General features: G+C 31.9%; 2 protein-coding genes and 1 pseudogene across 3 annotated transcripts; 1 reads left to right on the top strand and 2 right to left on the bottom strand.

Annotated features, from left to right (window-relative positions):
- Positions 1 to 3,448: 3,448 nt before the first annotated feature.
- LOC123913584 (40S ribosomal protein S15-4-like) lies at positions 3,449 to 6,336 on the bottom strand. Its single transcript, XM_045964371.1, has 3 exons — positions 6,304 to 6,336; positions 3,887 to 4,099; positions 3,449 to 3,715 (listed from the first exon to the last, which is right to left on the bottom strand). Exons 1-3 carry the CDS (start codon positions 6,334 to 6,336, stop codon positions 3,467 to 3,469), a joined length of 495 nt encoding a protein of 164 aa, XP_045820327.1. The 3' UTR covers positions 3,449 to 3,466.
- A 375-nt stretch (positions 6,337 to 6,711) lies between these two features.
- LOC123915921 (protein XAP5 CIRCADIAN TIMEKEEPER-like) lies at positions 6,712 to 11,296 on the bottom strand. 2 transcript variants are annotated; one of them, XM_045967202.1, is made up of 11 exons: positions 11,097 to 11,296; positions 9,835 to 10,053; positions 9,664 to 9,729; positions 9,250 to 9,518; positions 9,064 to 9,140; positions 8,814 to 8,875; positions 8,566 to 8,697; positions 8,380 to 8,433; positions 7,522 to 7,587; positions 7,276 to 7,350; positions 6,712 to 7,078 (listed from the first exon to the last, which is right to left on the bottom strand). In XM_045967202.1, the coding sequence occupies exons 2-11, from the start codon at positions 10,003 to 10,005 to the stop codon at positions 7,028 to 7,030; spliced, it is 1,023 nt and encodes a 340-aa protein (XP_045823158.1). In that variant the 5' UTR covers positions 10,006 to 10,053; positions 11,097 to 11,296; the 3' UTR covers positions 6,712 to 7,027. The 2 variants fall into 2 exon arrangements, with proteins under 2 accessions (XP_045823158.1, XP_045823159.1); XM_045967203.1 differs by lacking the exon at positions 11,097 to 11,296 and adding an exon at positions 10,589 to 10,686.
- Positions 11,297 to 19,125: 7,829 nt separating this feature from the next.
- LOC123914424 lies at positions 19,126 to 23,633 on the top strand (annotated as a pseudogene).
- Positions 23,634 to 24,166: the final 533 nt, after the last annotated feature.

Genomic DNA, 24,166 nt, shown 5'->3' with positions numbered 1-24,166 from the left:
TGCTCATCATTAAGTTTGGGGTTGCTCTTGGGATTTGCAACCTATTAAGTTTGGGGTGGGGTACTAGAGAACACTAAAAGAAAAATATTTTGAAAAAGTTTGAGGAAAAAACAAATAGGAAGAGAATGTCCCTCATGAAAAGAAAGGAAATGGTGAAAGAAATGAAAAATAAATAAAGAGAATGCAAAATGCATAACACCATGTTTGAAAAAAAAAATGAATAAATTTTTTTTTTGTCGAGGGACTTCTTTGTGAAAAAAAAAATGTGAGCATGGAATGAGTTCACACATTGTGAATTCATTTGCATAAGGAAAAGAAGAAAAAAAAAATTGAAAATTAAGTTCTCTAGTATGAATGTAATGATTTTGGGGGAATAAACTGTTTTGTCAACTTTTGTTTGAAATAGGTGATCTTAAAAGCTTCAAGTTTTTCTACCTAGTTTCCCAAAAATATCTACCCTTCAATAAACCAAAGCCACGCTATAACCCGAAAAGTCCTCGAAAGGTGCATATTCATTGTATGTCGATCGATTTTTAGAATCCTTGCAAGCCTATGGTAGAAAGGTGTAGATTGTGTTGATTGAGTGTATGTCCCTAAACACTTGAGAGAATTTTGGTGAGATTGTGTGAAGAGAGAATTGAGCTTGATGGATGAATGTTGGATGAATTGTTTTGAATTTCCGATTGGTTGTTAGTAGATGAAAGTGACCTTGAGCATGATAATTTTTGTAAAATGACATGTTTTGTTCTTATTGATTACGGAGATAGATTAACATGAATGTTTGGTTGGGTGTTTGAGGTTGAGTTGCACTCTTTTGAAAGCATTGTTCCTTGAGGACAAGCAACAGATTAAGTTTGGGGTTGTGATGAGTCTTCATCAGTCGCTATTTTTAGAGTCTTTTTAATTAAGTTTTTAATATCATTTTATTAGTTTAATATTTAATTTAGAGTCATTTTAAATAAATTGCAATTTTTGGTTTATTGAGTCAATTAAGTGTTTTTCTCTATAAAAATAATATTTTGCGTAGCTTTTATTTTCTTGGTTCGACTTAACATGTTTATGTTTGAGTGCAAAAATTATTATTATAAGTGTTCTAGTGTATGGGCTGGTGTGAATAGAAAAGAAGATCAAACTTTGACCAAGTTTGACCAAATCAAAAAGCAAAGTGGGCTTTATGCCATGATGGACCCAATCCTAGAAGAAGAAGAAGCACATCACGTACAAAAAGGGGTATCACGCACAGCAACAAAGAAGGAAGAGGGGATTAAGAATCACGCACACCCTGGAGCAACATCACGCATCACTGGAGAACGGAATTGGAGAACGGCAATAGCACAACAAGCAGGAGCATCATATGTTATCTGGTTTTATTTTATTCTCTATGTTGCTTATTGTCACAATTATGTCCAGCTAAATTTCCATGATTGGTCCTTAGGGGATTCTAATTGTTATTTTTCTTGAACAATGTGATTATCATATGATATGATCAATGAATTACGAAGTTAGTTTCTTCAATTATTCCTTGTGCTTAATGCTTTGCATGACTTGATCAATTGTGTAATGATTTCAATTATTTGTTTTACTATGACGATAGGAATGAATGATCGATCTAGGAATGATTGATCAATTAACTTTCACTTAAGATATTTTGGATTGTTAATTGAGATTAAAAGATTAAAGGTTGTAAACCTCAATTGATCATAGATTACCTAAGACATTAGAAATCGATGATCAAGGGAGAGGATTGTGTTACCAAGACATTGGGCATAATCATTTGAGATTTAATCTAATCATGAAACTAAATTGAGTAAATTTGTAATCATACATGAAATTACCAAGAGAAGTAGTAATTAGATGAACCAAAAGGATCAATCGCTTTTCTTTCATTCAATTTGAATCCCAAGTTATTTATAAGTTTATGATAAAAATTCAAACCAAGTTAAACTCCCTCCTTGCATTTTAATTATTAATCCTAAATTAATTTAATTGTTTTGTCGAGATTGAAACAATCCCTGCGGATACGAACTTTATAAATTTTATTACTTGACGACTATTTAGTACACTTGCTAAATTTCTATCACAATGTTTTAGCATTAGCTATATGAACACCGTCAGCAACATCAATGCAATATAAATCACAGACCAAAAGTAAAACCCTGAGTTATCACCCAAAAATATTAGTCTTAAAGACCTTTCTACACACACTGGAGGAATACTAGCTGGTCAGTCAGAAGAACTTAATTTTCAAATTTCAATATATTTTTTATAACAACTTTTTACTGCTTTTGTTTTTAAATTATATTATGAGGTTTAATTTTTTTTATTAAACAGTTAATGATTTAAATATAATTTTTTTAGTTTTTGTCGTTTAAAAATTCATAATGAATTAATCATTTATTAGAAAATTCTAAATTTTTGTGAGATTATTGTACTATATATTAAATACATGAGTACAAAAAGTTATTCAAAATATAAAGAGTACAGTAAACATCAATTGATTTAAAAGAAGGGACCAAAACTAGTGGCAAATAATATTTGAGGACTAAAACTTGTTAAAAAAAATTATAGACTAAAAACCTCGGTTTGTACCGATTTACACTAAGATTCATATCAACCGTTTTTTTGGAGCGTAAGTGCACATTAGCATTTAGTAAAACCTTAAACAATCTTTTTGAAAGTGAACGAATACTTATTTCAGCATATAGATGTTGATTAAGAAATACATTGAGTGGTGCGGAGAAGTTAATTCGGTTTTCTATATTTTTTGTCCATTTGAAAAAACGGAACATATTTAGAGAAATATAACATGAGACTAGAAAGAATTAAAAAAAATATAACAAAATGAATCCAATCAATACTGTTTTCCAGAATAATGAACTTTTTATCTTGGGTCTACTTTTGTAAGAGAAGAAAAACGAACAACATTCACAAGAAAGTCATATGAAACACTACTGATGTCATAGTTTCCAATCAAACACTACCCATAGTTTATGAAAAAATTAAGTTCATGTTCAGATAAAAAAAAATGTTCAATAAACACCTCATAGAATAATCCAAACATGAAAAATATTAGACTGACCATCAAGCATAGTTATATGAACGATTCAAACATTGACAAATTCTCAAACCCAACAGATGCACAATTTTCTCTCAATAATCCAAGTAGTTTGAAACATAAGACGGCTATTTCAATATCCATGGATAAAACATTAAAGTGATACGCAATCAAGTAAAGAGAACAAAAAAACGTAGTAAAACAAACCAAAGCATACTGCTGATCGAAACTTTGTACTTAAGTTCATAGGCAACACATAGTTTATACTACCAAGCAATTAAAACAAAATCATCCATGGGTTTTTCTTCAAAATAAACTGCAAAATGCACTAAACATAAGAAACAAAATCATCTTGGGTTTTTCTTCAAAATAAACTGCAAAACGCAACCGTGTTCTCCGAAAAAGAGCAATTCACTTGAGAGGAATGAACCTGGAAGAGTGAGTAGCACCAATACCAGGTCTACCATGCTTAACTGGCTTGTATGAAATTGAGAACTCGGCAAGGTAATGCCCAATCATCTCAGGTTTGATTTCAACCTGGTTAAATGTCTTTCCATTGTACACACCAATAATGCTCCCAATCATCTCAGGTACAATAATCATGTTACGAAGATGAGTCCTAACAGGTTCCGGCTTCTCACCAGCTGGTGCCTCCATTTTCTACAAACAATAAAATATAATAACAATATGAACCAGCATTTCATTCATTGACATTGTAAACTTCGTAGCAATTTAGTCCCTCAATCAAAATTTACAAAATGACTAATAACAATTTAATGCCTAAAATATGTCTTAAGTAAACATCAATCAAAATGGAATATTGTATTGTACCGCTTTGCGAAGCTTTTTGATGAGAGCCATAGGCTTTCTGGTGAGACCTCTCTGGAACCTTCTACGAGCACGAGCACTAAAGAGCTTAACGAGCTCATCAGTGGGCATGTCAAGAAGAGCATCCAAATCAACTCCTCTGAAACTGAACTTCTTAAACGTTCTCTTCTTCGGGACTCCGGCGGCGGCTGCTGCTGCATCAACCTCAACGTCTGCCTGCGAAATGGAAATGGAAATTCAAATTCAAGTCAAATTCAATCGGAAAATCAATGTTACTCTTCTGTTTGTTTCAGCTTTAGAAAAATGGATTTTTTCTTTGTATTTTTTAAAATGGATTTTGTAAAACCGTTTTTCAAAATATTACAAGTTTTTTTATATTCGTTTTTTCTAAATTAAAACATCAATATCAATTTTGACATCATATAATATAAATATACATTATTGAAGAACAAAACATATTCAAAATTGCAATTTTTTCAAAAAGTTGTATTTCAAAAATGATTTTTGTAAAAATCTATTTGAAATAGCTTCAAAATAAATGATTTTTTTGAAATTTTGATATCCGAAAAAAAATTCAATAAAATCATGAAATACCTAGAATAACTATTCAAACCAAATTTTTATTTGAATCTTTTATAAAAAAATTCTTTGTAAATTTTTATTTACACAAAATCATGTAACACTATAGAATCCATTTTTTTAAAAATCCCAAACAAACAGGCCCACAATCTTTGGAAATCAAAATCAAATTCAATGGGAAATTGATGAACGTGTTGGATTCGTTTGAGAAGAATTATTGACTCACCATTGTTGTTGCTTTGCTGGTTTTGACGCTGATGATCACTAGGGTTTTACGACAAGAGTCAAAAATCGTCACAAAGTTACCTTCTTTTTTTGTATGTAAAGAGGGTTTTGTCTCGTTTTATATTAATGATGAAGGTGTAATCCATGGACCTGGATTCAATGCATTCAATTATCCATGCATTCATGCATTCATGCATTGTGAGTCTTTGGATGCAAATTTTGGTGGCCCAGGTTTAAAAATGAATGATTGTGATTAACCTGCAGTCAAAATTTGACTGCAGGGAATCCAATTCCGTAATCCATTGGGCTTTGGGTTCCTTCGACGACGGTACCATTATTTATCACCGAAACATAAAAAATTGGATAATTAAGTTTACAAAAAATAACACAATAATTTTATTTACGGTAAAAAAAACACAATAGTTTCATTTATATTTAATAATATTTTATAATAAATTTAAATATTTTATTCTAAGTAAATTTTTTACATTAAAATAATGATAAACTTAAATATCGAATTAAAGTCAATGGACTCGTGGGAATGTACGAGTCTTTAAACTAGTTGCTATTTATGGAAAATTCTCTCCCGCTGATTTTTTTTTTTAGCTACTTTTGTCATTCTACTGGTTACTCGTGCGCCCTATTTTTACACATCCGCTAAGTAGCGGATGTTATAAAATCAGAAATTTTGAAAAAAAATGTCATCCGCTACTTAAGTAGCGGTTAGTTTGATTAACCAGGAGATGGCAAAAATAACTCCCATTTTTTTGCCCTTGCTAAAAAAATTCAGATTTTTGGGGAAAAAAAATTGCCATTCAAAATAATATTTTTACAAAAAAAAAATTCGGAACTTTTTATGCATGGCAAAAAACTTTTCAGAAAAGAGTCTTAGAGGAAGAGAATGTTTCCTATCTTTTGCAAATGGTGTAACTTTCTTTTGTCGAGTGATCCTCCTGTTTAATGTTTGGTTTGGATGTTAGTATCAAGTATCAACATGCTGCTTTCATATTATCTTAATTACAGCTTCCCCCTTCTGTGAGAGTTTGTTGGGAACATCAGTGTTAACTTATTAGTTCTTGATGTTTGTCTTGTGTTTTTACGTGGGTTAGTTTTTGTTTGTGAGTGTTGTCGGAATTCATTCAGAGCTTGCTAAGTTAGTCGTGAGGTTGAACAAGTCTAGTATTTATAGTCGTATCATTGACAAAACGTCAAAGGTAATTGTCTTCTCGTGGCAAGCTTTCCTAGGTCGTCTCCCAACGCGGGTTAATCTTGCCCGTCGTGACGTTACTTTTGATGGGGGTGTTTCTTGTGTTATTTGTGGCTTGTCCGGTAAATCGGAGAATCATCTCTTTGCTTCTTGCCCGTTGGCTTGGGAGGTCGGGATAAAGGTTTTTAGGTGGTTCAGTGGTGCCTTGACATCATCTCATTCCTTGTCTTCCATTTTTTAGAGCTTTCTTGCAGTAAGCTTGTTTAGGAAACATTTTCTAAAAGGGATGTTTTTGGTTTGGCATGCCGTCATTTGGGCTAGTGAAGATTCAAGAACTAATGGATATAATGACGAAGTCCACATACTTTGATATTTAATTGTTAGGGGAAAAAATCCAATTCGTAAAAACCGATTTAAACATGGTCAAAAGCGCATTTCCCATCATGAAAAAATTAGAGGACTTGCCCACCTTATCCGTCACCTTAAATATAAGGAGGAAAGATATACACGGTTGCAAAAGATATTCTAAATATTTTTTTAAGCTTAAAATTCTGAAATAAAGAGTTTTTTATTTTTTAGTTCTTTTTTCTTGAATTAGTTGGAATGTTATCTCTTTAGATGACAAGAAAAAAACAACATTCATTTGACAAATAATCCCCATGCATAAATAGGTGTTGTCATCACTCTCTTTTTAAACTAATAATCCTTGAAATACTCGGTCGGAAGCTAACACCAAGAGATTTTTTTTTAAACAACCAACACCAAGAGATGAAAATGACAAAAAAGCACTAATTATGAAATATTAACCAGATCAAGATAGTGCCAAAAAGAAACAGATTAAGATTTAAAAGGTTGCCAGCAGGCACTCCTTAAACCTTTCAGTATATCAAAAAGTCTGCATATTTTAGATGCCCAGTCTGTCAGATTTCCACTGTAATGTAAAATAAATCTGACTAATTGTCTAAGTTTCTACGATGAAGATTTAAGACCACTCATTCCAAACACTGGAATTGCTAATTATATTATATTAAACCAACATTATCAAAGGTGGAAATTGAGGCATAATCAGTTCAGCTGAAGATCAGATCAAAACTCAGCAGCAAATCCAAGTAAAATTATTTGGCAGCAAAAGTTTAATCCCCATGGATGGTATAACGTTCCCACTTCTTTGTTGGATCATAAATCTGCAATAGACAATGAAAACAATCATAATCAGCTGTGTATTTTGCTGCTGCAACACATTACAGGCACACTAATAAGAGCATATTGTCATTGTCATAATAAATATGTACAAATACAATATGCTACGACGCCAAAGAAGATGAAGATCGGCATATAAACTATATGCACACAGAAAAGGGGAAAGAGAGAAACAAAGTACCTCCCATCTTGAAGCAGGAAATATATGCTTATTCTTCTCATACCAGTGCCTTTCTACAACTTTTCCAGCATGAGACTGTCAATTGAGATACGAATAACTGATTAAGATAATTAAGAGCAAAAGGATCGAAAACAAGATTACTAGAACACGCAAAGAAAAAAATGCATTTGTCCTGTTTTCAGTATATTGTCAACTTGAATTTCAAAAAGGCAACTACAATGACTGGGTAGAAACTAGAAAATGTACCTCATCCTTTTCTATAGTGGCGTCAGCAATTGTTCGTACATCTTCATGCACATCAAAATGAAAAAGCTGTATAATACATATGAAAAATAGTAAGTATCATTAATCCGCTGTAAATAATTAATAGATAATCTGCAAACACTTCCAAGTTTATGATGGCATGTAGCAATATTTTTGTCAGAGATACTGCAGTTGAGATGGAATGCAATGTTTTAGCATTAGCCATATATTTGTCAGAGATACTGTCAGTAACATCAAAGCAATATAGATTACAGACCAAAAGTAAAACCATGAGTATCACCCAAAAATATCAGTGTTAAAGACACTTCTACAGAGAGTGGAAGAATACCAGCTGGTCAAAAGAACAGAACTTCTCATTTAAACCATGAAGAATTCATTCATTACTGCAATGAACTATCATTCAACTATTCCACCCACCTACCAAGAATCCCTACATTCTTAGAAGAAGAATAAGTTTGTTTATTAGCTAAGATAGGCACTAGTACAAACTACAAATCTCAGCTATGCATCGCACTTTCCACTAAATTATATATGATTTGTCACCAATTGCGTATTTGTTCAAATTTCTGTAGCTGATAACCTCTTCTTCATGGGTTTACAGCTTTGGATTGTGCGTAATGCACAAAAAAATTAACCCCAACAGCAGAAAATAAAATATATATTTCTACTATTCTGTTTTCTCAATTTAAGAACCATTTACAAGGTGTGAGGGAGTTATATATGTTCTCAAGAGGAATATTATACTTGTGAATGTATTGTTTTTCAGAAAATTTTGGATACACAACTTCCGACATAAAATAAACACAACAAATTCAAGAAAAAAGAACTAAAAAAACATACCGGTCCACTTTTTCCCCTTGCTTTGTTCACAATTAGTTCATAGAAGCTGTGTTGCTGTAATATGCACGAAAACAGGTAAATAACATATACGATTGAATAAAAATAAATAAAATTGGGCACATGCCCGTACGCAAACAAAGATGTACATAGATTTACTCAAACTATAAACAAATTTGGTCTTCATACATGAGGAATGATAAGGTCTTCTTTCACATAAAGCAAATTTTCTACTGAGGTTGTTCGAATCTCGCGGAATTCAGGAGCAAGTTGCTGTTGGATTGCTCGAAGGAACTCTCCGATGGTGTCACCCTTGCGTACCTGAATTACAAAATGATAAAAACACAGATGTAGTCATTATATAGAAAATTAGCAAATGCAAACTTACTTAAGACTTAAAAAGTAAGTTGAAGTTGAAGCCCATGGCCTTCACTTACCTGGACAACACGCCTATGGCCAGTTCCATCCCAATAACTGTATGTGATTTGAAGAGGCTCATCTGGGGACCCAAGAGCAATATATTCATGATTAAACAAGAGTTAAGAGGCAATTAAGCATGTACAACAGGCAATTACACTTATTTTCTTCCTAAGGAAGCATAATCCACAAGCTATGCTTTTCAACCTTTTATCATTTTTGAAAGAAATTAGGAACTACCATTATAAAAACAACAGTAGACAGACTTACTTCGAATTTGGTCCTGCTCACGGAGCCACTGTCTGCGTAACCTTTCACGTTCAGCTTGCTCCTCTGCCTCTCGCTCACTGAACAAAATCCTCAGCACTCCTATGCCGAACGTTAGGGAAACAAACAAAGCAACAAATAAAGGAAAAGGGAGTGTATGTATTGAAGATAGAAGAGAGGGCGGCGCACCTGTCAGGTAGAAAGCTAGTTTCAACGGTGGGGTCTTTACCAAGCTTACCACACCGTACTCCTCCATTTGTTTCTATATTATTACTTTGGTGTGGCTCCTCCTCTTCCTGAGCGTCATTGTCAATAATATCCTCGGAAAATGATAGTCTAGAATTTCCCTTGATCTTCCTCTTCTTCCGTTTCTGTTGTTGAAGCTCCTCCTCCTCTTGTAGTTGCTTCTGAAGCTTCTCCTTCTCTTCCTCCTCTATTTTACTCTGAATATTAACCCTCTGCATATTCAAATTCAGATTCCCCATCAGTATGGACATATGAATGAACTGAACAGGTTAGGGATAATAATAATAATAATAATAATAATAATAATAATAATAATTAAAAAAACTTGTTCAAAAATAATAATTAAAAAAAAAATACCTTCTCAACATACTGTTCACGGGTGACAAGACCAACAGTTTCTTTCTTAAAAGCAGTTTCAAGAATCTGAAATGATGAAATTGAAAGGGGGGGGATTGGTTAGTTAGTGATTGCAATAGAGAAAATCGAAAGAAGAAACATAAAAATAACAAAATAAAAACAGTATGTAACCTCAGAAGTGCTGGAACCAAACTGGAGGAGACCAGGTTGACCATTGGAGGTGGCAGACTTGGATTTCAGCTCTTGGATTTTCCGACGTTCAGCTTCCCTCTGTTTCTCTAGCCGTCGGATCCGGACTGCATCTTGGGCAGTGCCCACATATCCATCTCCCATACCCGACATCTCTCTTTCTCTCTTTTTCTCTTCAGATAAAAATATGCAACCTGCTGTCTGTAATTGTGAAAAAGGAGTATTTCAGCTGTGAATATAGGCTTGTCCACCCAATTCAACCTTAGCCCATAAGGGTCTGGGCCAAAAAGGAAAGTGTGTGTTTGAATTCCAGACCAGACACCGAGTACACGTAGATATCTGAATGCTTTACTTCAATTGAGTTTAGGTTTTGTCTATCAGTTTATGGAATTTAACATAAATTTTAGGGTTTTCTACTTTATGACTTTTCTCCTTCACAGGGCTATTTGGATGTGATAAATTTAAGAAATGGGCATAAAAATTTCAATATGTTGTTGGGGGTTTCTGATTTAGTACATAATTTAGAAGAAAAAAAAAACAGCCAAATTGCAGAAATCATGTAACATCATTTAATAAAACTACCAAATTGTGTAAAAGAACTGAGAAAAAAAAATACAAACAACTAGACACACATAGTTGAAGCCTTGTAACATGATTTAATAAAACTACCAATTTGCTCCATTCCATAATTGTAGTAACATTAATATATAAACCGTTCAAAGTAATACACACATACATTTGTTTAAGAAATTGAAATCTTTGTCATACTCCAACAAGCCACAGCCTCTAAGCTCTCTAGTCAATACGAAATCACAGAGGACTTAATCCAAACCTCTTGTAAATGCAAATAAAAGAAAGGTCATGTTTAAGTCTTAAATCAATTCATTGTTGAACCTTTTAATACTTGTAGCAGAAAATCAAGACATTGAAAGAGGCTAAATTAACATGTTCTTAGTAACTTATTCTTGTTCTTAAATCTTCATTATCTTTTTCAAAGAGGCTAAATTAACATTAATAAGAAAAGTACTAATAAAACCAGCAATAACAGAAGCACAAAGCAATAACAAATAAAAAATTAACTAAATAGTTCACATGAAATACAAAATTTAATGACGAAGCATAAAGCACTAATTACTAGCAAACTCAAACCCTAAACTAGCGCTAATCACTAGCAAACTCAAACCCTAAATTAATTTGGGAAAATTTAATTAAAGAAGAAAAGAAAGGGAGAGGATTATCTGTACCAGGCAGGGGCGGCAGTGACGAAGGAAAAGGAGGAGGAAGTGGAAGGACGGCGTACGGTACGGTGGACGGACGGAGACGGCAACGGCGATGGTGGATATGGTGATTCAACCTTCAAGGAAAGGAGATGAATGAATCGCGTGTTTCTTTTCTTTTATTTTCTGAATCTATTTGTTCTTTTTTTTTTTTTTTGAATTCTGGTGTCTCATTTAGATATTTACATTTATATATTTTAGAAAAATACTGTCAAAATATTTAATTAAAGTATATATTTTTTAAAATGGGATGAAAGAAAGTATATATGAAAAGAAATGTTTTTCATACAAAGGGTGTTTTCATGATAACAATTACGTGGCTATATACATTATTTAATTTTCTATATTTTTTTTAAATAATTGTTTAATCTCATCTCAAAGTTAAAAAATTCAAACCATTCTTTGAAGTTTGAATTGCTCACATACTTTACGGCTACTACGACTACATGTTAAGTAACATTTTTTTTTCTGTCATCTTCATTTTTCGAACTTATTTTATTAATTCCAAAATCCATAATTCATGTAATACAAGGTAATTTCCTATTCGAAACTACGTAAATATCATATCATTGCAGTTCTAGGTATTTCTTCTTCACAAACAATATTTCAATCTAAATTATCATCATAATTTTCATATTCTTCATTTTCTCCTTCACGAGATGATGATTTAGATATTTCTTGCACTAATACAATAAATGGTTTAAAGATTAAATTAATCGACAAAAAATTAATCTCAATCAAAAAAAGAAAAGCAAACAATTAATAGGTTAAAATTGTGAAACACTTGTCAATGTTATGGTATCAAACACACGTCGGTTCCGGTACCAATATACCAACACAACATTGACATATATAATTACATTATACTGTATATATAGTTGGTTCTTGGCTGCCTTTCTTTATTTTCCCCTGTTTTTGTTTTTTTCGAATGATATTCGTTTCATACGGGAATTGTAGTTACCTTTTTGTTGTTATTGTTTCTATGCTTTTTGGCACTTCTTATGCTGGGAACATATATCTATAATCTAAAATAAATTCAATTTGAGTGGGCTAATTTAACTTCTTAAAAAATATCTAAAATAAATTTTTGTTGATTTATAAAAAAAAATGCTATTAAGAAAAATCAAATGCACTTAATCTATATCGATCACTGTATTATGCAACTCTATTATATTTTGTTAATCTTCCGATTTTCAAAAACAAGTATAATAATTCAAAGTTCAGTTAATAAATAAAATTTGATCAAAATTTGTTCATTTCAAAAATTAAATTCGAATTTTCCTAAATAATTATTTTTTAAGAAAACTCATTAATCATTGGTTGTTCAATTGTTGTACTATGCAATTAGATTACACTAGGGGTAACCCCGTGCGTTGCACGGATTTGATTAAAATATATAATTAAAATATTTTTATAAATAAAAAATAATAATTGTGATAACTATAATCACATATATTTAAATAATAGATATTATTTTAAAATATGATTATATTTAATATTAGTATATGGGTAAAAAAAAGTTGTTTAGAAATATTAGATTTTTTATTAATTTATATCGTAGTATGTTCATATTTTAATGTAATAGATCTCTTATAATATTTTATAAGTTTGAAAGGATGTATCATTTTTTATTTTATTAGTGTAATCATATAAGATTTTAGTTTTCTTTATATGAGTTGCAATTTTATAGTCAAATGCCACTTTGTTTTTTTATTTTTGATGTATCCCTTATTTTATTATTTTCAATAAGAGTTGGAGGCATACCTAATTATACTTGTAGACAATATTGCTCATGAGAAATGTTAAAATAAGTTTTGATTATAGAATATGATTCATATATGGTGGGTTTGACTATTTGTTACACGTGATCTCATTTTTTGAAAATTATATCTCAAACAGCGTATTTGCTTACTACGTTCTATGCAATTTAACGTTCCAAATAGTTTATCTACTTACTCATCTCTCGTTCTCTTGGAGTTTATTCTCACTTATTCACTTGCTGAAATTTTATTCCAACTTTATTAGTCCAAATTTTTTAGTCTATTGTTTGGTTCACATTTTTTTTTGCTTGGTCCTTTTGTTTTTGGTTTGTTTTTCTTTTTCTTGGTGAGGTTTGTGTCTCTTCAAAATTATTGTTAGTTTTTGCCCCTCTTATTTAATATTTTCTTGAACATTTATTTTATTTTTCTTATTATATTATATAAACTTTGAATATTTGTTGTTGTCAATATATAACTTTGGACGAAGATTTTATATATTTGAATTTAGGTTTAGTTATTTGGTTAAGGTAAAGAAAGTCTTATAGATGAATTTAAGATTTAACATGTGTCATTTTCTTATTTGCTTAAAAAAATGTCATCTTATTCTTATAAATATTCCACTATTTTATTTTCAGCCGTAACGTAAACATTCTTTTAGAATATGTAATTAATTTATCCAAAAAGTTATATTATTACGTAAATTAAATTAATAATTTTTGAATTATTGGTGAATTTTAGTTGTGTGTAAATATGTTTAAATATATGTGTGATTATATTTTCTAAATATATGTAAATATATTTTAACATCTACGGTTTTAATAATTTCTAAAATTTATTTTGACAAATGAGCATCAACAATTTTTATTTAATAATTTTTGTCTTTTTTTAATTTAATTTAGAAAGTTTTTAGTACAATTCTAAGTGGGAGGAAAAAGTATTTAGCACAATTTCTAAACTAACATGTTTTTAGCACAATTCTTTTCATCGATTCATTTTATGGTTGTAAGAATAAGATGTCATGCGTAGATTAAAATAGGACTATCTATTAAAATTCATATATATTCATATTGAACCATCCAGATTTAGGCAAGTGTTATACGATAAATGCATGAAGATTATATATTTGGACAACCTCTAAGTCAAGTTGAATCAATATACTTCTTGCATGTATTACAATTATAAGAACCACATGACTTGAGTATCAACTACAAAAAAAAAAAAAAAATTATTTTAATTTCTACTTTGTTATTGTTTCTATATTTCTCTTGATTGAGATCAAGTAGATTACCTACACATTGTAGACAATATAGTATTTAAAAATGAGACACATATTTATATTTTTAAATTATTTGGATTGTCTTCTTTTAATTAAATGCCTCCAACATCAATATACCCTCGATCTATATAAATTTTAAGGGACTTCAAAATCAATAAATAGAAGTCTCTTTTATCCTCTTCAACTTATTCACATGAAAAAAATTAATTATATTCCCATTAATCAACAATTTTTTATACAAATCTTTTACCTTATATAAAATAATAAATGAAAAAGAAAATAAGAAACAAATAAGCTAAAACATTATACTAATAAAATAATAAATGAAAAAAGAAAGTTGTCTAATTACAAACATTATATCAATTAAAAAAAATGATGGTTTACAAACTGCCATCAGAGTTAAATACACATCCTCACATGAGGTGCCATTTCATAGGTTTACAAACATTCATAGGATGCAACGTAAGCAAAAATAGAAGTATGTTTTATTCTGTTCTCCTCCTTCACATGAAAAAATAGTCATATTCATATTAATCGATTCAACTCAAAGTTTAATTAATCATCGAACAAAACACCGGTTGATATTTAAAAAAATATCCAACCTAAAAAAGAAATATAAAAAATGATTAGAGATGTTCTAAACTCAGAGTAATAGAAAAATTCCAATTTACAAACATATTAATAGGCAACTATCACATATATGTATATCAATTTCTTAATCAATCACATGTAGACATACCTGATATTCTAAGAGGTTAGACACCATCACCTACCAAGGACAAAAACAAATATACTTATGATGTAACTATATATATGCACACAATAGCTTTTAAATCAATTCAAGACACTATAATGTGTAACTTTAACATATGGAAGATGAAGAAGCATAACTTTTTCTCATGGAGATGTTAGACAAAGAAACCATAAAGTTTTTGCTATGAGATAGATAAATTAAAATTTTGTTAAAACATAGAAGGTAGACTTCCTGATATGGTGGTGGTGATAATTAGCTTTTGGGTTAACTTTATATAGAGCTTGTGTTTGATAATTAGCTAAATTAACATATTCAATATTAGTGTCTCCAAGAATTCTTTGTTTTCAATTGCATTAATAGGGAATTGTAACATACAATATATATTTTAATAATATATTGCAATGCAATTAAAACAATAACATGATGCACCATTTCACCTTTCATTGCTTGCAATTCATTTTTGTCTCAATTCAACAACAATAAATTGTGTTAGTTTTTTTTTTTTAATATATTATTATTATTTATTATTAGAGTAACTCTATTATATGAAAAAATATGAAAAGGTTTTAATAGAGATTGTAAACTTTTCTTATAGAGCGTCACATCATCACAATGCTTGCTTGTGAACAACTCAATCTTCCTTTTAAAGGATTGTTTGATAAATTTATTTGTCATAGTTAAAGAATAAGAGTTAAGGAATACGAAAGAATGGTAGTTTAAAAGTTGGTGTGACAAAGTTAATTTTTTTTTAAATAATAGCACAATAGTAATTTTTTTGAAAAAGTAGCACAATAGTAATTAATTAATAAACAATATAACTAAAGTATTTTTTTTCATAAAATTTATTTATTTATTTTGTCAAGCATGGAATTTTTTTGAGGAGTAATTTTTTTATTTGGTTTATTTATTTAAAGTAAAATTTTACAAATTGCAAATCATATTTACGCATGCATGATTTATATTTTATGTTTGGTAGTGTAAAATATGAAAGAGCATATATCTATTCATTGTTCTTTTGTAATTTGATCTTTTTTTTCTTTTTTTTCTTTCATTATTATTGGGAGCCATTATTATTGTAACATATAGATAATTATTTTGGAGGATGAATGGACACACAAAATAAATTGTGGGATAAATTTTAAATAGATATGAGAAGCTCTCTAAAGCATGCCACATCATCACAATGCTTGCTTTTGAGTAACTCAACCTTCCTTTTACTAGTAAAAGATTATTTATACATATTGAATTCACAATTTAAGTTTATAAATTACATTTACAGTTTTATGCTTTGATAATAACTAGTGTGGATTCCGTGCACTTGCACGGGGTAATTAAGCAAATGTCAATTATGCACAATTAAATATTGAACATATTGCTGACCAAAAAAAATTAAAAAATTGAGATGGGTTGGAACTATTTGATGTCCGACCCCAAATCAGATTATGCGGTGTAGTCGGTTGAATACTGATAGTGAAAAAATTATTTATTTACGTATTGAGGTGAAAAAGTGAGAGATTACATATTTGAACCCACCTCTATATATAAAAAATGCGATATTCTTATCAACTGAGATGTATTTACGAAGACAATTATCAATTATGTTTGAATTTTAATTGGTATTTCAATAATGTTATTAATACTTATGAACTAAACTGTAATAAGACATAAATCTGATTATGTTATAAAAAAAAAGTTTAATGAGATGCAATGACAGAGTAACTTTTTTTTACACGATCATCCAATAAGAAATTACTCACAACTTTTTCTTTACATGATTGATGGGTTGAAGGTTTAAAGTAATTTTACACTGTCGGTGCATTTTTTTTTCTCATAAAAAAACAATCGAATTAGAGAAAAATGAATATGCACGGATAGTGTAAACTGTCAACCAATATCAACGATGTTTTTCGCCACATCACCTCACTTCACCCTCTTTCTTAATATGACATGGAAAATTGATAGTTATTTATTGAGTGATCGTATAAAACTATTTTACACCGTCGGTGGATCTCTATTGAATTTTTAATTTTTTTTAATAAAATTACACCAAAAACAAAAATAAAAATAGCGGCCTTTGCATTTCCTTTTACTTATTACTTTCCTTTCTCATTTTCTAATTTATTTTCTCTCTATCTATTGCAAAAAAAGAAACATATCTCCTCCCTGCTACAAACCCTAGTCGTATATGCGTCTTCACAGCGTCCCTCGTCGGAGTTCAGCTACAACTTTATTTGGCTGCAAGCTACACGATCTATATTTCTATTCGATCTGTTTTTGAAAACAGTGAAGTTGTTGCTGAACTCCGCCGCCAAAAAGCTCTGTTTTCGACCACCTCTGAGCACGTCCGTCGATTTACGCCATGGATCTGTGATCCTCATCTCATGAACTTTCAGTCGAGCTAGTTTCCACATAGTTATCATATGCGAGACAAGTTCTTACTAATAAAATTTTAAAAAAAATTATTTTACACGAGATAAATTCTAACTAATATATAAATATGTTCTATGTGTGATTGGTTTTTTCAATTTAAATATTTATAATTGAAAACAATTTTGATTACAAACTATAACTTAAAAAAAAATATGGTCGTAACGTTACGACCCGTGCGATAGTAATAAAAGGAAAAATAATGGAACTCTTGCACAATTAAACAAATGTAACCATTGCACAATTAAACTTGTATTCTTGGTGAAACCCATAAACTTGAATAAATTTGTTGTCGGATGTTGTAACTCTTGCACAATTAAACAAATGTAATCATTGCAATATGCCTATATTAAAATTGTTTGAATGAAATAATTGGTTATGACAATAGAAAAACTCTTATTAAAAGTATGTTGTAAAAGTATGTGACATAGAAAAACTGTGTAATGTAAAAGTATGTGTTAGCACACAGACTTCAATTGTATACTCTTCCTTGCTGCACAAAATTTTGTTCACTGATTTTGTTATGACAATGTGACCATTTTAAGAGTATACTCTTGAGTGGATTGTTATTATTAAACACTTGGTGATCAATTAGGTTGATATGCTAAATTGATGGGACACTGGTTCAATTAGGGAGTAAGATAAACTAAAAAACAAATATAGGAAAAAATTAGTTTAAATTACATATTTGATCCTTTATCTTATTTTGTATTTGCACTTTAGTCCCATAACTATTTTTTTTAATTTTGTTTTGGTCCTTCAAATGTAATTCGATCAATTCAATAAAAACCTCTTTGATCCACACGAAAACCAAGCAGAATGGGTCTCAAAACCGGTTAATTAGTCTTTTTTGCCCTTTTTCCACTTTTCCCATTGTACCAGGAATTAGTCTTTGCATTTGCGCGTAAATGACACTCAATTTAACAAATCTCCCACCCAGGGAAAAACAGAAACAATGGGCTGTTTTGGATCTCTCTTCCAAAACTTAACTTAATGAGTCTGATTAAAAAAAAAAAAACTTAACTTAATCAGTGAGTGAGTGAGATCATGTATCTGGAGCAAAAATGCAACTTCAATATAGCGCACCTTAGTCAAATTCCAGCATTGCCTGGAAAATCCAATTTTGATACCATGCTAATGTTAAATTGCTTTGGATCTAATTCCAAAAGGCTAACTTATATGATGTAGGTGCCCTTAGCACATATAAACATCGCACAGCTTGGTAATCTTTAGCAACACAAGACTCAAATACAACTTCAATACCAACTACTATCATTAAAGAGATAATAATTATAGAAATCTACAACTGAACTTCTAGAAAAACTAATACTACAGATGAAAAGTATCATATTTATTATCAATTTCAATATAACAGTTACATATATATGAACCTATGCTACTGCATCCACTTCTGCAGTACTTTCTCTCACCCTGAATGACTTAGTGTGAATCTCCCTTGTGATTTGAGTGGTTGTATCCAAGAAGTACAAAAGAAATTATGTGGTTGACTTTATTTTATCTTTTGTTATAGAAATAAGTTACACATATACACTTATATGATTAGCTCTTATGCTATAAACGCTTAATTAAGTTATTTATCCAAAACATAACTCAAATATTAGTATGATTTTTCAAACAGGCTCAACAGGTACAAATTCCTGTCTTTATGTCAAAATGGTTCATGATTTATTTGAGATATAATATTACTCCTTCGGTCACTATTATAAGCAAAAAAACCATTTTTTAGGTTAATTAGAAAAGCAAAAAACCACTTTTTAGGTACATGCAGCCGTGTCTTGCATTGAATACAAAAAGAAAAGCAAATTTTATTTGATTCTGCTAGACACCATAACAGAATCAACCACTAATCTTGTTTATGTAGCTAACCATACAGGATGGTGCAAGCTACTTCATGAATCATGACCATCTAAATCGTTGCAGCCTTTTCAAAGTTTATGCTAGAAGAGTGTGGAATGTACTACCTACCTAGAACTCTACTCTCAATTATTAACAGAATCGTACAAAAAGATCACTGAAAATGTAATTGCTACATTTATACATGGATTACACATTATCTACAACTGCATTTTGAGTCAAATTGTTACCAGCTAAAGGATAATAATCAGGCTCCACTGCAGATTCTACATCAATAGTTCCACTCTCCTTTGTAAATGAGTCAAATTGTTTCCTCACTCAACTCAAAACCATGGCACTCTTCAAAGCTACATTCCTGACTCAACTCAAAACCATCGCACAACCTCACAGACATATCCGAATCTGTCAACCTTCTTTTCGCCTCCCCTGAAGAAGCTGCCGCCGAACGCCGCCGTCGTAAGCGACAAATCCGAATCGAACCACCACTCTCCTCTCTTAACCGAAACCAACAACAATCACCTAATCCAAACCCTAAATCACAATCACCAGCTTATTATTATCTTAATCCCAGTAACCCTAAACTTCCCGAACACGCTTCCGCTTTAACCGGTAACCGTCTCAACCTTCATAACCATATCTTAACCATAGCTTATTCGTCAAAATGATCTCGATGAAGCTGCACTTTACACGCGCCACTCCATTTATTCAAACTGCCGTCCTACTATTTTCACCATCAATTAATGCTGTTCTCTATGCTCTCCTCCGTCAGTCAGTCGCGATACTCCGACCTCCTGTCACTCCACCGTTTCATTAAAAAAGCAGGTGTTATTCCTAATATCATTACTCACAATTTAATCTTTCAGACTTATCTTGATTGTCATAAGCCGGATACTGCTCTTGAGCTTTTTAAACAGTTTATCAATAATGATCCAGTTAACCCTTCTTCAACCACTTTTCGCATTGTTGTGAAGGGTTTGATTGATAACAATAAGGTTGATCGTGCTATTGATATTAAGGATCAAATGGAGGATGCTAAAGGTTTTGCTCCTGATCCTCTTGTTTATCATTATTTGATGTTGGGTTATGCTAGGAATTCCGATGGGGATGCTGTTTTAAGGTTGTATGAGGAGTTGGAAGGGAAGTTGGGTGGTGTTGTGGAAGATCATGGGGTTGTATTAGGGAGTTTGATGAAGGGGTATTTTCTTAAGGGAATGGAGAATGAGGCTATGGAGTGTTATCAAAAGGTGTTTGTAGAGGGAAAGAAGATGAGCGACATTGCTTATAGTTCTGTGCTTGATGCTCTTGCAAAGAATGGAAAGTTTGATGAGGCGTTGAAGTTGTTCCATAGGATGATCAAGGAGCATAATCCTCCCGCCAAGTTGGTTGTTAATTTGGGATGCTTTAATGTCATGGTGGATGGTTATTGTGCTGAGGGAAGATTCAAGGAGGCAATTCAGGTTTTCAGGAGCATGGGTGAGTATCGTTGTAGGCCGGATACGTTATCCTTTAATAACTTGATGGAACAGTTGTGTAATAATGGGCTGATTTTGGAAGCTGAGGAGGTTTATGGAGAAATGGAGGGTAAAGGGGTGAACCCTGATGAGTATACATATGGCTTGTTGATGGATACTTGTTTCAAAGAGAACCGGCCTGATGATGCTGCTGGCTATTTTAGAAAAATGGTGGAATCGGGCTTGAGGCCTAACTTGGCTGTTTACAATAGATTGGTTGATGGGTTGGTTAAAGTTGGGAAGATTGATGATGCCAAGTCTTTCTTTGACCTAATGGTGAAGAAGCTCAAGATGGATGTTGCTAGCTATCAGTTCATGATGAAGGTGTTGAGCGAGGCAGGAAGGTTGGATGATGTGCTTCAGATTGTTGATATGTTGTTGGATGACAATGGTGTTGACTTTGACGAGGAATTCCAAGAGTTTGTTAAGGTGGAATTGAGAAAAGAAGGGAGAGAAGAGGACTTGACCAAACTGATGGAGGAGAAGGAAAGGTTGAAAGCTGAAGCTAAGGCTAAGGAGGCTGAGGCAGCAGAAGCTGCTAAAAGGAGAATAGGATCTGGATTTTTATTAACTTCCAAGTTGTTTGGGAATAAGGAAACTGAGCCAGAGAGCGCTGTTGCCACTCCTGCTGAATCGTTGGAGAGCACTGTTGCCACTGGTACTGTATCAGAGTTGGCAGAAGCTGACGGTTCAGACGAAGGAGAGGCTAAAAATGATAGAGCAAGTGAACAGCTAACAGGTTGAAGGTTGCCATTTTGTGGTGCTTTGATGAGGATGTATAATAAATTATTGATGCCTTGATGAGGAAGTATAATGCATTCTCTAATTTGTTCTGTATTCAGGTCTCTGTACTGTTTAATTAACTTTCAGCAGGTAATTGTAAAACAAACTGAGGAGGAAGGTGTTCCATTCAGCACATTAGACACTTTTTTGATCGATTTATGACAGGAGCTGTTGGAAAATTTTGTATTACTAGGACAGGAGTTACTTTTAGGGCATGATTTAATGTTTTGGTATTATGTCATCATTACGGTTTTTTTTCTTTCGTATTACCAGTTGTGAGGAAACCAATATCTTATCTATTTTGGATGTATTTTTATGATGGCATTTGCTGTTTCCTATCATTTCTACTATGGCTCACACTTAAGCAGTATTAATGCTCTTATTTGGTAAAATTTATGCTGCTGATATACAAATTTGACACAACCTTTTTATTATGGTTCTCATTTAGGACAATTTATTGATTTTATGGTCATTATGTCATGCGGTAGCCAGTATCTGTCATAACGGTGTGCATAGAGCATAGTTGATAGTCTTTCATACAATGTTTTTTACAGCATAATATAATATTAGGTCACTATTTTTTTTTGTATTAGCAGGTGTGGGAATGCAAAGGCTTATCTATCAGAATATGATTTTTTTGATATCAGTTGCCTTTTCCTCTCATTTCTTGTTATGTTATGTAAATAATTATGTTGTATCAGACTATCAGTGGCTCTCATCTGGTTAATTTTTAGAAAACTGAATTATGCATTTGAGTATAGGGTTGTATGATGATATGGTAGCTGATTTTTAAATGGATATTGCAATTCTGCAGGTTTAAGGTTATTGTCTGAAATGGCATCGGTCTCTAGTCAGCAACAGTTCCGGTACACCCAACCACCATCAAAGGTGCTTCACTTGAGAAACTTGCCATGGGAATGTACGGAGGAGGAACTGATTGAACTCGGGAAGCCATTTGGCCATGTTGTGAACACAAAACGCAATGTTGGGTCGAACCGAAATCAAGCTTTTATTGAATTTGTGAGTGTTTTATTTTTATTTTGATATATTTTTCCTTCATATGAAATTAAATTACTGATTATTAGCTACAAATTATATGTTGTTACCATAACCTACAGGCAGATTTGAATCAAGCCATTGCAATGATATCTTACTATGCCTCATTGTCGGAGCCTGCACAAGTGCGTGGGAAAACTGTATATCTGCATTCTGCAATATTCAAACAGGCAAGAAATAATGCATAACAAAACTGCTGCAGATGTTGCTGGAAATGTATTGTTAGTAACGATTGAGGGTGAAGATGCATTCCCTGTTAGCAATCAGCATTGATGTCTTGGACTTGGTAAGCAATGACATGTGTGCATCAGTTATATATGCTAACACGGTCATCACGAGGATGCTGGTCATTTAGTTTTGTGATTAGGTGTTCTTTTTCAGGATATGGAAAACCTGTTGACATGTATATAATAAATGAATCAGCAGGCCCATGTGAAGGCAATATCTTCGATGGAAGCTTAGTGCTTTAGGAGAAATAGTGCTTATGTGTTTGTCTCTTTTCTCCTTTCATTATCACTACCTCTTCCCTATTCTCCTTCTGAACTGCTACAACTCTTGTAGTTTAGGACATTTCCTTGTTTTTGCAACCATGCTTCATTGACTCATAAAAAGTCTGGCGAGTATGTCGGAACTGCCTTCCGACGAGGAAAAGACTGCAGGAACGAGGAGTTAACTGTCCAAATTTTTGTGCTGTTTGCCTCAATGCCAAATTGCCAATGAAAACAGTTTCAATATATTCATTCAGTGTCATACTAGTATTGCTTGCTGGCAAAGGTGTGGATTGTGGCAAACTATATGTGCTGCAATTAATAGACAACAGAGCACGACTACTGTTTGTTTTGATGTTTTGCATAATGCCAATATTCAATAAGCAAATTTGTGATCGAGCATGTCATGTATTGGAAGATTGGAATATGGTACTAGTGCCTAATAACAGGTCACATACTACAAATGTTTTGGAGAACCAGTTGATCTGGTCAAGGCCTAACGTAGGAATGTTTAATTGCAACATTGATGTATTCTTTTCGTTCACTCAAAATCGAGTAGGAATTGGAATGTGCATTAGAGACGCCGAGAGTGATTTTGTGCTAGCGAAAAATGAGTGGCTCTCACCATTATGTTTGGTTGAAGAAGGTGAAGCAATGAGTCTTTTTATTGTACTACGATGAGTGAATGATCTTCAATTCAAATTGAGAATGTTGATTTTGACTAAAAAAAATTGGTTGATCAATTCCACCAAAATAATAACAATGTCTCTGAATGCTATTATTATTGAGTGTAGATAGATATTTTTTTCATTTTTAGAAACTCTCATGTTAAGTTTATTAAAAGACAAGCCAATGAGGTTGCTCATGCTTTAGCAAAAGCAGTCACATTCTTAACTAGGGTCCATCTTTTTATTGATATTCCAATATATATTCAACACCTTATTATAAATGAAATGGTATAAACACTTTATTGTAAAAAAAAAATAAAAATCAATAATATAAATAAATAAATAAATAAATAAAGGCAGAATTACACTAAAGGTCCTTTATCTTATTTTTCTGTAACACTTTGGTCCTTTATCTTTTTTTTGTAACGTTTTGGTCCTT

The sequence above is a fragment of the Trifolium pratense genome, linkage group LG3 (assembly GCF_020283565.1).
Source record: "Trifolium pratense cultivar HEN17-A07 linkage group LG3, ARS_RC_1.1, whole genome shotgun sequence".
NCBI classification, from domain to species: Eukaryota; Viridiplantae; Streptophyta; class Magnoliopsida; order Fabales; family Fabaceae; genus Trifolium; species Trifolium pratense.
The sequence above is the reverse complement of the archived record's forward strand: the minus strand, read 5'-3'. Positions and strand labels throughout refer to the sequence as shown.

Excerpts from the sequence above, each read along its gene's own strand:
- LOC123915921 (XM_045967202.1), bottom strand. The coding sequence starts at position 10,005 with ATGTCGGGTATGGGAGATGGATATGTGGGCACTGCCCAAGATGCAGTC. Across the intron at positions 8,698-8,813 it reads GCCATAGGCGTGTTGTCCAG|GTACGCAAGGGTGACACCAT; the intron begins GTAAGTGAAGGC and ends TTTGTAATTCAG. Across the intron at positions 8,434-8,565 it reads AAGACCTTATCATTCCTCAT|CAACACAGCTTCTATGAACT; the intron begins GTATGAAGACCA and ends TGCATATTACAG.
- LOC123913584 (XM_045964371.1), bottom strand. The coding sequence starts at position 6,336 with ATGGGAAATGCGCTTTTGACCATGTTTAAATCG. Across the intron at positions 4,100-6,303 it reads TTTTGACCATGTTTAAATCG|GCAGACGTTGAGGTTGATGC; the intron begins GTTTTTACGAAT and ends TCCATTTCGCAG. Across the intron at positions 3,716-3,886 it reads TCAAAAAGCTTCGCAAAGCG|AAAATGGAGGCACCAGCTGG; the intron begins GTACAATACAAT and ends TATTGTTTGTAG.